We start from the raw sequence: 12,849 nt of genomic DNA on the forward strand, positions 1-12,849 counted from the left end.
CGCGAGCGATATTACATGGAAACACGGATTTTTACGCAGCGTGTAATAAAAACGGGACATTCTAACGGAAAAATTACGAAGCTACGTTTTTACAGACTCGGCGCACGCTTCTTCAGGCTGAACTTGCTTTTGGTCTGACTTTTGCTGTGGCTTTACGAAATAGGCTGACGTTATTGCTGCGTACAGTCGCGGGATCGTTGTCGAGAATCCACGCGTGCTTTAAAAGAGAAACGAGATGGAATAAAAAGAACGGTACAAAAATTCGATTCAGTCACGTTGAATTATTCGGTTGGTTGTGCAGCCTGTTGTACCTTAGCGGTAAACGCAGCGAGTATCGGATGAACGAGTCGATGGTGTTCCGTTCGAAACGTTACAATTAATCGCTAAACAACGAGTATCGAGATCAATTAGTCGTCGCGTTCGCGACGAAAGCTTTGTGTGTTTTTAACTACGAAGATAAATCGCTCTCGCAATCGTACATACATACATAGTTAAAAAATAAAAACGAAAGTCACGCCTGTTCGATATAGGCGATAGGATGATCGATGCTTCTTAGCGTGGCTATATAGGGAATTGGAAATTTTGATTTACGTTAGAATCTGGCTCGTGGAATTCGTGCATTCTCGAATAACGACGAGGAAATCGTTGGTACTGTTTCGTACCTCGTTCTACGCGAATTAGTAGTAGCTTAGAATAGATCTGGAACGAGGTATCGTTTGCACATCGATCCGAAGCGACACGACCTCGCGTTCAAGCAGAAAGGTCGAAGGGATGACGAGAGATCCGCGAACGAAAGTGTTCGTTTAGCGGTGTGATCGGTATTACCATTCTTCGTCTGATTGTTCAAGCATTTTCGGAGTGATCGGTAGATGGTTATTTTATGGCCGTGATAATCGTCGTGACAACTCGTTGATATTCGCAAGTTTCAAATTAAAGATTTAAACCGACGAATTTCAATCGTTCTGATCGCAACGCGTGAAATCCTCGATCCGAAAATCGATGTAAATTCGTAAGGTTGCCACTGTATACGGATCGGATTAAAACGAGTATCGATGGAGCGTGATTAAATATAATGAATATTAACCGGTGGGATAATTGTATCCTGCTTAAAATTTCATTATCTCCGACAGGCAAATTATTAAATTACCTCTTTGACGCCACGTAATCTTGCTTCGGTTGATTTGCACGATTTATTCTCGGACCGGGGCACGCCGAGCGATGTTCATAGAGTAAAGAATAAGAGCGGTGATTCCGTTCATTGTCACGCACCCAAGCTGGTTCGAAGAGCGATCACTGCGATGGAAGAAAATTGTTTTTCGATTGCCTCTGCGAGATGCGTTTGTACGGCGAATGAAACGCACAATTTCATACAGAAGTGTCGCGTAGAACGAGGCATTCCGCGTGCTTTCAACGAGCTTTAATATCGTCGCGGTTTATCACCTCGCAATGATCGCTCTTCCGGTTATCTCGGCCACTGACAAGTTCGCGTTTCGTTTAATCGCGTTCTCGCTATTGTCTCTAGATAGAATTTGCAATTGCCCTTTCAAATAGACTACTACAACGCTTTTTCAGATTCTTTTTCTTCTCTGTACGTTTCTTTTCCTCTACGACGATCGATGATAAAGTCGAAGAAAACCGTGTGTTCACTTATATATAGAAACGTTACTAGATCGAAGAAAAATCGGAACGAACCAGAAACGAGATCCCTTCCGGATATATGGTTTTCCATGCACAATAAAACAATCGTTCGCAAACGATCCGATATCGTTCGGTCGTTGTATTATAGTTTTGTGTTCGGTTTTGATCCTGCGTAGGCTGCACTCTCTCTCTCTCTCTCGCTTTCTCCGCGACAGACGATCAACGCTATTAGACAGTAGAACTTGTTGCATCGATAATAGTGTCGGCTAACAATGACGGTAATACGATCATAGTAATCTTTAATGATATTAGTAGTCATCCGTAATGTACTCTATGTGTATATTTAAATATTATGTATAAGTATGTATACGTATATACAGTACAATATGATTTACAATAATTTACGATAATCGATACCATAAATCATCTTTTTTCTTTGTCTCTCTCTCTCTCTTTCTCTCTCTCTCTCTCTTTCTCTCTCTCACCTCCCTCCCCCCAAATATCTAATTCCATTTCTGCCACTTTTAATTTATTGGAAACTTAGCCACGATGAGCCCGGCAAGCGTGGCGATAATTGTCGATTCCAACACACACCTTGAAAGCGTTTTAGTGATATCACAGTGATTTCATTGCTCCAATATTATCGATAGAGATCGTTTCGCGGCGCCCAGCGCGAGATCGTTCGGGTTATTTCGTCGTGTGATTAATCACGAATGAAAAATTGTTTTTTAATAATTGTTAGAATATCGGTAGAGCATACGATAGTGGCGCGTAAGGTGAATAAATCAGCAAATAAATTAATTCGCGATGCCTACGATGTTTCAAAGAACGAAACAATGCATCATGCTTTTCGGAGGCTTTGGTATTAAATGGGAAATTGTTTTTAAGCGGTTCGGTATCACAATGATAATTGAAATCGTAAATAGAGTAGGTGGGTCTTAAAAAGAGGCACGGAAATGGAAAATGCTCGAATTAATTACGAGCTCGACGGTGTGTGTACGTGTTTGAAAGGCGTGCAGTTATCGTACATTTAACGCGGTGGAATGTCAATTGACTGCGTTTAGTTTGCAGAAATTTTCGAATCAACGTACTATTAATGGAGTATTATCCGGCTGTAATTTTATGAGTTTACAAAAGTTGGAGAGAGGAAAAAACAACGGGATGAGTAATGAGACTAGGTTATCGAGATAATTAATCCAAGTTTTTAGTCGGTGATTCGAGGTGAAATATACCAGTTCGTCTGGTTTTCCACGGACAAGGATGAATCTCGGAAGTTTGCGTTCTCGTAAGATGAATCTAACGATAAAAGTGTCTGTAAATCTACTGGATGCATCTCGTCGCTCTCGGTGGTCCGTTCGTCGCCGCTTGGATGCCGGAGATATTTTTTGGAAAAGTTTGATTGGAATCGGGTAAATAGATTGTTAGCAGCGTTATCAGCGAGGCGGATATAACGAACGATCTCGCTCTACTTGAAAATCTCGAGCAGACAAAGGAGTAGTGCCGCTCGACGAGTAGAAATAATAATTAAAATAGATCGTTCGATCCCTACGGCGACGCTGGATTATTTAATATGTAAGAATGATCGATGGTAATAAGAATCGAGAATGATAATGGCGATAATAAGAATAATGGTAATCTGTTGATAATAATAAGAATAATATTAGTAACAATATACATATCTGTATACAACGTGTATAAATACAAAGTATCGTGTCTTCGTTAATTTATTATTTTAATCTCGTGACAACGTGTTGCGTGTCGCTTAGGTTCAGAGACGGTACGAGCGTAATATTAATTAGAATGATCGGTTTCTTTTTTTTATTTTAAACATCGTTTAGCTTGCTTCTCTCATTACACCAGTCCTTCGAGATCGTTCTTCGTCGTTTTCGTTCTTCGTATATCATTCGTTCGAAATCTCCGCACGATTTTAGGTCTTTTGCTTCTAACGTTGGTAAATTTCTCCTATGCTTACAGCTTAAGTTAACATCGTGTGTACGTATGGTAAGGTAATTAATTACTGACACACAGAGAGATTCATGGAAAAATTTGGTTTGCAAAAAATTTGGTCGACCGCCTAAGGCAAGATCGCCGCGTACACGTAGTTTCATTAACGATATTAATGGTAAACGACAGTACGTTATCGTAATTACTTAGTACGTTGCATTTTACGGATTCACGGTATTTCCCTCTTTTGCAATTTTCGTCTTAGCGTTTGCCAACGTCAAGCACACGCCTCTTACATTTTATTATTTAATCTCATCCGAATCGACTTAATCTTACTATCTTACAAGTAACTCGTTTACAGGAAAATGTCGAATCTCGCTGTCCGAACTTTGCTTACATCTTATATCGATCTAATTAACTCTGAAACTAACAACGAGAAGAAACGTTCGACGATTCATTTATTCTTTCCTATTGCTGCGTGTGTCTCGATTCCGTGCCACTTTGGCAGAGAGATCGATGATCTTCGGTCGATCTCGTTTTTCGGGGAAACACGGCGAGCGTTCGATGAGGAATTTCCGCGGTATCGAATAGAGCAAGGTTTCTGGAGAGCAACGGAAAAAAAAAGAAAAGAAAAAAGACAGGAGAGGAAAAGGCACAAGTTCTCGAGATTGCTCTGTGTCTCTCCAACCTCGAAGATTTTCTAGATGGAGATCAAAAACGTGGCCCGAGATCAATAGATCGTGAAAAGAGACGAACGTATTGGATATCGGCGATAACGAGACGAAAGAAGGAAAAAGCAGCAGGGAGCCCTGTATCGATGTTTGATCGTCTGAAATATTACCGAGCATCCGGCCTCTCGGTTAGAACGTAAATTCCACTCGGTTATGTGTATCCATTTCTGGCTTCCGTTTACGCGTTCGAGAACATAGTATCTTACGACAGCATCTCCAGTCCTTTTATTTCGTGCACGATAAATTCTCAAGGATCCAGCCGACCGTCTAATACAGGATTTCACGTTACAAGGTACGCGTTGTAATATTTCGAAATGGGATTGCACGAGGTTGCGATCGACGGTTGACGCGAAATTGTTCCCCGCGACCGATGGATCTCGGGTTATCGAAGGGTGAAACCGAGTCAAGGAGACAAATATCGTAACGAACACGTATTCGTTTCTCCACGGCTTGGTATTTCGTTTAATTCTACTTGCTAATATCGGCGCGGACCGCGACTAAGATAGCCGGATAACGAATGCGCGTCAGGTTCCTCCAGCCGGTCGAAATCAATTTGTAACGACCATGTCAAAAGTCTTGTTCGCTTTTATTCGCAGCTTTCCACGCAAACCGCTCGATAGTTGGCTGTGCAAACGTTGCGTTTGCACCTCGTTGCGGCCGATTCAAATAATCATCAAGGGTGCATCAACCTGCGCTGTTTAATGTACGATCGATCCATCAAAACCGTCGATTTCCTAACCCTTTCATAAGCAAAAATCCGGATGGAAAAACGCATATACGGTATATTATGTGGTACGTGTATCCGTGTGTACACGGTCCATCGATCTCGGCTATGCTAATAATCCGTCGCATGAACGTTGCAATCTTATCAGCGCGCCTCTTATTGGTTCTGTACACTCGAGAGACTTGTCCTGTTCGTATATTCCCCCGACACTTTGCCCCAGTTCACCCTTAATGCGTGGAGCTTGGTCGGAGAGAGACAGAATTAATGCGAGAAAGCCAGACACACGCGTGTATTGCATACTACGGACCACACGTATATACGCTTTATTGATTTATCGTTGTAGCGCGTTGCGTGTCACGTAGATGCGTGCACACGTGACATATGTACAGCCTGGCTATAAAGGGGTTGCGGCTAATTCGTAAATTAGTTTGAAACGCGCGTCAGGGATAAATGTTACGTGGAAAACATTTCGTTCTTGAAATTATCTCTTATTTGGAACATCGGCGCGTGACTTTGTTGGAAATTTTTAGTTTGAACGCTGCAGATATCGATAACTATGGTATAATATTGAACCTATGCCGAGATGAAAGAAACGAAAGGTATATGAAAGATATGTTTGATTTCGAACTGTTCGGTTTATACAGTGAACTACAGAACTTTTAAAAATTGGAGCTTGAAAGATATTTTTGATAAAAAATATACACACTGAAAATAGAAAGAGCTGAAGTGTAAAATTTGCATCAGCGGAATCGAAATGAAACAAAATGTAATGAAAGCTTTCACTCGTATATTGCGCGAAATATCATTAAAAAGCGCATCGTCGCAATCTATGAAAAAAATACGAATTCATAATTTTAGCGTTATAATTTTCACATCTGGTATTTTCACTCCCAATATTTTCGATATTACGTCGGTCGACGAATGAACTGGTCGATATGAATAGGAATCGTTTTCTAAAACACGTTTTTCGCTGTTGAACGGAAATGTTATTCTGAAAGTTGTAAAAGACCGATTGGAAGCAAAGAGAGTTCGGTGCAGGTGTGTCGGTTATGTGAAACGTATGCTGGCTCTTAACTCTTAATCCCCGGCCAAAAATAGCCGGATTTCGATCCTCGGTCTCGGTACAGAAGCCCGAAAGTAATTTTTTATTCGAGTTTCTCGCGGTCAGACTGCGGGGATGATCTTTAATCTGCGAAATAGAGAGACCAGATTGAATGCTATCGGTGGAAATTGTTTTTCGAAATTTGTTCCGATGGATGGGCCACTTTCGATTTACGAGCAACGCTTTTGTCGCTCTTTGATTTGTTTCGAATCGTTGCTGGACAGATAGGCGTGCCAACATTTCTCAATACAGATTCGCCTAAAATATTTCACACAACTTGAACATCTTGTCGTTTCCTGCGATTTCAATTCTGAAAAATATCCTTAAATAAGTTCATAAGTATTAGGACGTCTCTTGGAACTGAATAACAATTGTTGATATAATCAGAGATTTTAGTAATTTCCCAATCGTTCCTGAGGTTTATCTTATTTTTGGTGAATCTTCCGATACTTGTAAATCGTATTTATGAATACGAATACAGCTTTCTCTTTCGATGTTCGAAATTACGTAGCAAATCTAATCGATGGAAAGAAAGAGTTAGAAAAATATCGCGTACACCGGTGGCGCGCAGCTATCGATTAAGTAAAACTGGCGTGCGCTCGGATAAAAGGGGGTGATAAGTTTCGAACCGGTTTGATCGATTTTGAGAGCGGATTCGGTGCCTCGGTGAGGTCGGCAGGCGTTAAATTATAAAGCAGCTGATCGCGAATTGGCACCCCGGTGCGCAAACATTGCGTAAAGCCGCATAATAATTGAAACCGCATAGGGTTCTATGTTGGCTTCGCGCGTCACCAATAAACAAATAAAGCTGTGCGTTCATCTTTAATCGCGGTTTCACCAGGGTGTAGCGTAATCAAATTTAATATTTCAAGCCGAACAAACAGAAATTTGACATTGCAAGCATTACATCCTACTTTTTATCCTTGCTGTCGTGCGAATTGTATTCCCATTGACCGTACGTCGTGCAAAGCGATCGTTTCCCCGTATCTCTTCCCTCGCATCTCCGTTCTTCTTTCGTTTGATTTTTAAACTCGAGAAACTTCTACGTTTTTTTTTATAATAATACGTATCGTTACGTTTTCAGCATCCTTACCGTTTATTTAAATCGATAGAATTCGAAAAAACTGTCGTGATTAAACGATTACACGATTAAACCGTAGCCGTGTATCGGTCCTATTGATAAAACGTTGTGTACCTATTTAATAGGAAACACGCTCCTTTCGTTTTAGCTTTTTTTTTTTTTTGTTTTATTTATCCGATGACGATCATTCCGATCACGTCTCTCGTGAACTTGTGCTCGCTTCGAGATCCTCGTCCTTCCTGCGATCGTGTGCCGATGTGCGTATATAATATCGTAGAACAGTTACGTATTATTACACGCGCAACGTATGCCACAGCCCGTTCCGAAAGTTTTCGTTCCACGTCGCGTGAAACATGGTAGCGAAGCATCAGAACTCTCAGTTTCCCTTCCCCTCGTTTTCCGTCTATTTTTCTCTTTCAATCTTCGACACACCGCTATTTTCCCTTCCTAGAAGAAACTTTGTATTCGGTAGCTCGTGCTTCGGAAAATTTTCCATCTCTTATACTGCTCACGAATCGAATAGCAGGTAATTCCGAAGCGAAATCAAGCGAACATGCAAGGTGTTCCTTTCTTAGTCACCTACGTGAATATCAAAGAACAGAAACTTTCCGGACGAGCCGCTCGCGACGGCCATATTATATACACACATACACGTATGCTATACATATCTACATTCACGTACATCGATAGTAAGTGGATTGTCGCGATTTTTAATTTACAATCGGACCGTGTGCCGTCTGTCCAAGGAACTCGGAGAAGGAAGAATGCCGCAGGTACACCCCCGTCCCCACCCAATTTTCTTCCATTCTGACGAAGAACGATGACGAGGTGGCTTCGACGAAAAGATCCGATTCCTCGGAGGCGGGATACAGAGAACCCACGAATCGTGTCGCGATCATCGCGACCAATAATTCGTCCTTGTCGAGCAAAAAAGAAAACGTCTCTGACACTTTTCACGCGTTCCTCCCTTCGATATAATTAGTTTAAAATCACGATGCAGCCGTAGTTCTCGAATCCGTATCGTTGGCTGTCGCGAAGTTCCATCTGTCTTCTTTGGTGTCATGTTGAATCGACAACCAGTCGGAAGTTGTATCCGATCGAGGGAGAGGCAGCAGCTGTTGCTGAAACACACCGATAGTCCACGACATCTCGTAGAGTGTAGAGGATTCATGGCCGTCACTGGCAAAACGGGCTATCGAATTTGTCAACTTTCTCATGATTTCTTCCCGGAAAATTGTTATCCTCGAACTGCATGGACGAGGAAATTCTCGGTGCGCCCGTCTCCGAGGCCACATTAGACACGAACCGAGTTTAGAATTTCACCGAGTTTACATTCCAAAGGAAGCGTCCCGCGAGAGTTTTTACAGTCGCGTCCGAATTTCCCAAGACTCTTGCGCATAAACACCTTCGTCGTGTCGTTCTCCTAACTTATCGCAGTAAAGATATCTGTTCAAGCGTTCTTGCCCTATCCTTCCATCGACGTTCCACTTCGCAAAGGCGATGTATTCGCCGATCGATTTTCATTCGTGTTACCTGGATCCCGTTCGAGAACGTTCGTCCAGGGACGACGGGATTATTTGAACAGTATCCTGCGAAACGCGCGGCGGAAATCCTTGTTGAAGACGGTGTAGATGAAGGGGTTCAGGGCAGAGTTCATGTAGCCGAGCCAGAACGCGATCACGAACGCCTGCGTGGGTATTTCGACGCGAGGGAACAAAGGTTTCGCGATGTAAAGGACGAAGAATGGCAACCAGCAGGCGATAAAGCTGCCCATGATGAAACCGAGTATCAGAGTGGCTCGTTTCTCCTTCTTTCTCGCCAGTCTCCTCTTCTCTCTCTCCGGGTCCCGCGGTTTCGACGATTTTGACTCTACGCCCGAGTCGTCTTTGCCAGACGTGCGTCCTCCGTCCCCGTGCTCTCTTCTGAGCTTGCCCAGATTCCTACGACCGAAGATGGGCTGGCAGAGACGAAGCTTTAAAGGCTTCACCACGGCACACCTGGATACAACGCCGCTGTCCGACGACGACGGGTCGAACTCCGACACCATGTCGACGTCGATGCCGACGCTAGGCGCCCTGCATCGCGATGGCACGCTCGATTGGCCGTCGCCGTTTACTGACAGCGTTGCCTTCAGGTTGCTCTTCTGCACCGGGACTGGGATCGTCACCTGTCCAACAGATTTGTACAGCGTTTTAATCATCGTTATTCGAAAAGAATCGTTTCAACGATAGTTTAAACGATAAATGACGTAATGAAAACTCTGAGGTAAATATAAACAAGTGTTTGTAACATCGTCGCTTCTCTATACTTTCCAATTCGTGCAGTTGATCAACGTGGTTTCTAAACCGCTTAAATAGCCATTACCAATCTAAGCTATCTCAATGCATAGATTTACAATGCATAGTTTTACAATATGCACCTTATTGGTACAAGAAGCTTCCGACGATACCAGCTGTTTCGTGTTTATAAACAACACAAGAAAGTAAAGATTCTGGGAAACGGACATGTATAGGATAGATTCGATCTCGGTACTAACGATAAAGAACTGTGCTCCTCGATTCGCCGGATTTTTATTCGATTCTGTTTGTACCGTGGAAGAGTCGTGCGAGAAAATTCAACGACGAATTTCTACATTCGGCGATTTACTAGTTTCTCTTTTATGCGTCGTAGCGGTGTACGAGATCTCGAGAAACGCGTCGCTGTATCGCCAAACGGGATGCATTCAGATCCCAGACCACGAAACTGAAGTTATTGGGTAAGTGCATCCGGTATACGAGCGTGGAGACAGGTGTCTTGCGCGTCTTGTGTCGTTCGAGATCGGGGAATCTGCTACACATTTAGAAAAAGACGTTCAGAAGAGTTTGACGTTCTGCCTCCGAGTGGATGAGGAAAACTCACGAAAAATAAGAGACGAGTTCCGGCGGCGGGGGGAGGGGTCGAATTTGAATACGTTTGAACAAGCTGATAACATAGATTTCTTCGTATTCCAACGTAACAGAGGATAATGTTTGCTCCGAATTCGAGCATGTGCGTTCAAGCACTTGTAGAATATGAAACACGTGCTTGTATTTCTAGCGTTATAGATGGTCTGACTTGGGACGGATCGTGGAAAAGATAAACATTGTTAAACGTACCAAATGGTCTGTTGTCTGTCAATTCTTCAACAGGGGGCATATTTTAGGAGAAAGAATATTTCCATCGCAAGTACCTTTCCGTACAGTTCCATATAAGCAATGCTATCCTTGCCTCATATTTCATGAAGCTACTTTTAGAAATTTAATACGTCGAATTCACGAATAGTAAGCTGTGCGTACTTTTCTGTATGTTATCGTTCAAAAGCATCCGGACATATTTTAATTATGGATAGAAAGTATAACTCAAAGTATGACAAGAGTAAAATATACAAAAGAAAGAAAAAACACCATTTGAAATAGTTTAAGGCGTTAACCTTCAGCGTATCCTTTTCCTCCATGGGAATGCTGTTCCCTCCTCCAGGATCCGCTTCAGAGGTACTAACGTCGCTAGCAAAGTCGCACGTGACGATGGGTATTTGTACGGGCTGATTCTCGATAGTCGCGACGTTCTCCATCGCGGAACCAGGCTGTTTTTTCGATTCGGTGGCCGGCGTGCTTTGTGTGAAACTGGTCTGTCTAACATCCGGGGACTCAGGTGGCATCACTGCACGAGGACGCGGCTGCTTGCGGATGCCGCGGCGCGCGCGAGCCTTCGCCGCGAAATAAATGCGTATATACACGAACACCATGATGCACGACGGGATGTAGAAGCTGCCGAGCGCGGAATAGAGGACGTAGCCGATGTCCTCTGAAAGCTGCAACAGAAACGAATGAATATTGAATAGCCACTTTGTCACGAAACATTCTTTTGTGATTTTACAATCTAGGGCCAATCTAGGGCCAATCTAGGGTCAATTTGGGGAATTCATCTCGAGCTACGTTTTATCGTTTAAATTAATAAATAAAATGGGTCAGTTTGTGAAGTTTAGTCAATAATTTTTACAACAGACAAATGCTTCATCGTTCAAAGAAGTAAAAGTAAAATAGGTAGACAATTTATGAAGTTTTTCCAATAATTCCCTTTTTTATCAAGCAAATTGTATATTATATTATTAATCATTATTGTGTGATAAAAGTAAAATATTGGAGAATGTCGTCGGTTTTACAAACGTTTATAGTAAAGTAATATCGAGAACAGTAGTAGTCAATTTATGTGGATTTCATTGATTGGAGCGAAGCTTTAGTTAATATCCGATTAACTGAACTAAAACTCATTTGTCTATGAAATTCTATTATGTAAACGAAAAATTGTAGGCGGCGAAGAAAATTGGTATTTAAAATTTCATGAGCTCCAATTTCGTGAACTTCATGAGGAACACAATCACATTTCCCATTTTTTTTACGGGAAAGGTGTTTTAACATTCGGTAAAAAGATTGCTTTAAATACTTTTATCTCTGAGAAATATATATCTACGTACGAAATATTTTGTAATTATTTGCATATTCGTTTTAAACTTCAATAGCATAATGATAATAGTCTAATCTCAATCTCTTGCTTATGAAAATCAAAATGTTTCGTATAGCACGCATAACATATTCACGAAAAGTACTCATACGAACTCAACGAAAAGTATTCAACGTTTGAATATTCTCGCGAGCCTATGTATATTGTCTCCCCATAAGTAGAGAGAATCGAAACGATACAACTTTCAATCAGAGAAAGCATTTGTAGCGTACTGCGATTACGCTCGTTACGAATGATGCGACGGGCAAAGAGAGCGGAATTAATTCCGTTCTCGGCTCAAAGAGAATAAATTTACCGGGCTAACTTTCGCCAGTGAAAAAGTTTCTCGTTCAATTTAACAAAATATGGGATTACGCGCGAGTACGGTTGATTTTTACGAATTTCTTCGCGATCCTCTCTAAACATAATAAAACACTGATTCGTCAATAAACACAGTTTCCATATTCTATGAAAGTTTCGATCCGGTTTACGAGGTAACAGAAGGGCAGATTACGTCGTTTCCATATAATAACTTTTACGGTCACGCGCTCCTATGAACGATACGCATACCAGAACTGGGATACGTCGTTCTACAATACGACGCTTCGCTTAAAAGTGACGCGCACACAGCCTAGAACGTGAAATACGAACGTGTGTATTACACGCACGTTAGAGAAAGTCTAATTCGATTTAATTTACGCTATGCTCTGTCCTGAACTGGTTGGAATAAAATGGGACACTGGTCTTGAATAGAAGTCGTTTGATTTCGTGCGAAGAACAACTTCTTTGTCACTGAAACCGTCTGACGTTCCATTTCCATTTTAATTGCGAAAATAAAGATCATATTCATTTACCAATTGCCATGGTATAGATTGGATCGTTAGTCTCATAATTTCTTAGGAATTCTTAGTCCATTGCAAGATGACAATATCTGTGGAACCTGAAAGAACGAATGCTCCTGATGGTACCAAGATCTTCACGATTATCGATACTTTTGATCTGGTTGACGGGTTACAAAGGATAGAATTTTAGTAAAAACTTAATATTATCCGCAACAGGTCGGGTTCTCTGCTAACAGGATGATACACGAGTCATTCTCAAAATAGGATAA

The 12,849-nt window shown here is 41.8% G+C and overlaps 2 protein-coding genes across 4 annotated transcripts in view; one reads left to right on the top strand and one right to left on the bottom strand.

The window, feature by feature from the left end:
- The window catches only part of LOC139990619 (putative aminopeptidase W07G4.4), a 213,797-nt gene that overhangs the window by 10,304 nt on the left and 190,644 nt on the right, over nucleotides 1–12,849 (top strand). The gene's annotated exons all lie outside the window — the stretch shown is intronic.
- The window catches only part of Octalpha2r (alpha2-adrenergic-like octopamine receptor), a 122,839-nt gene continuing 111,600 nt past the window's right edge, over nucleotides 1,611–12,849 (bottom strand). The window contains exons 2-3 of one of the 2 annotated variants that reach the window (XM_072010026.1): nucleotides 10,669–11,049; nucleotides 1,611–9,387 (exon numbers count right to left, since the gene is read on the bottom strand). In XM_072010026.1, the coding sequence (XP_071866127.1) occupies nucleotides 8,794–9,387; nucleotides 10,669–11,049 (975 nt within the window). In that variant the 3' untranslated portion in view covers nucleotides 1,611–8,793. Of the gene's footprint in view, nucleotides 9,388–10,642; nucleotides 11,050–12,849 lie in introns of both variants that reach the window. The other variant, XM_072010027.1, reaches the window with a different exon arrangement.

Source organism: Bombus fervidus, chromosome 9 (assembly GCF_041682495.2).
Source record: "Bombus fervidus isolate BK054 chromosome 9, iyBomFerv1, whole genome shotgun sequence".
NCBI classification, from domain to species: Eukaryota; Metazoa; Arthropoda; class Insecta; order Hymenoptera; family Apidae; genus Bombus; species Bombus fervidus.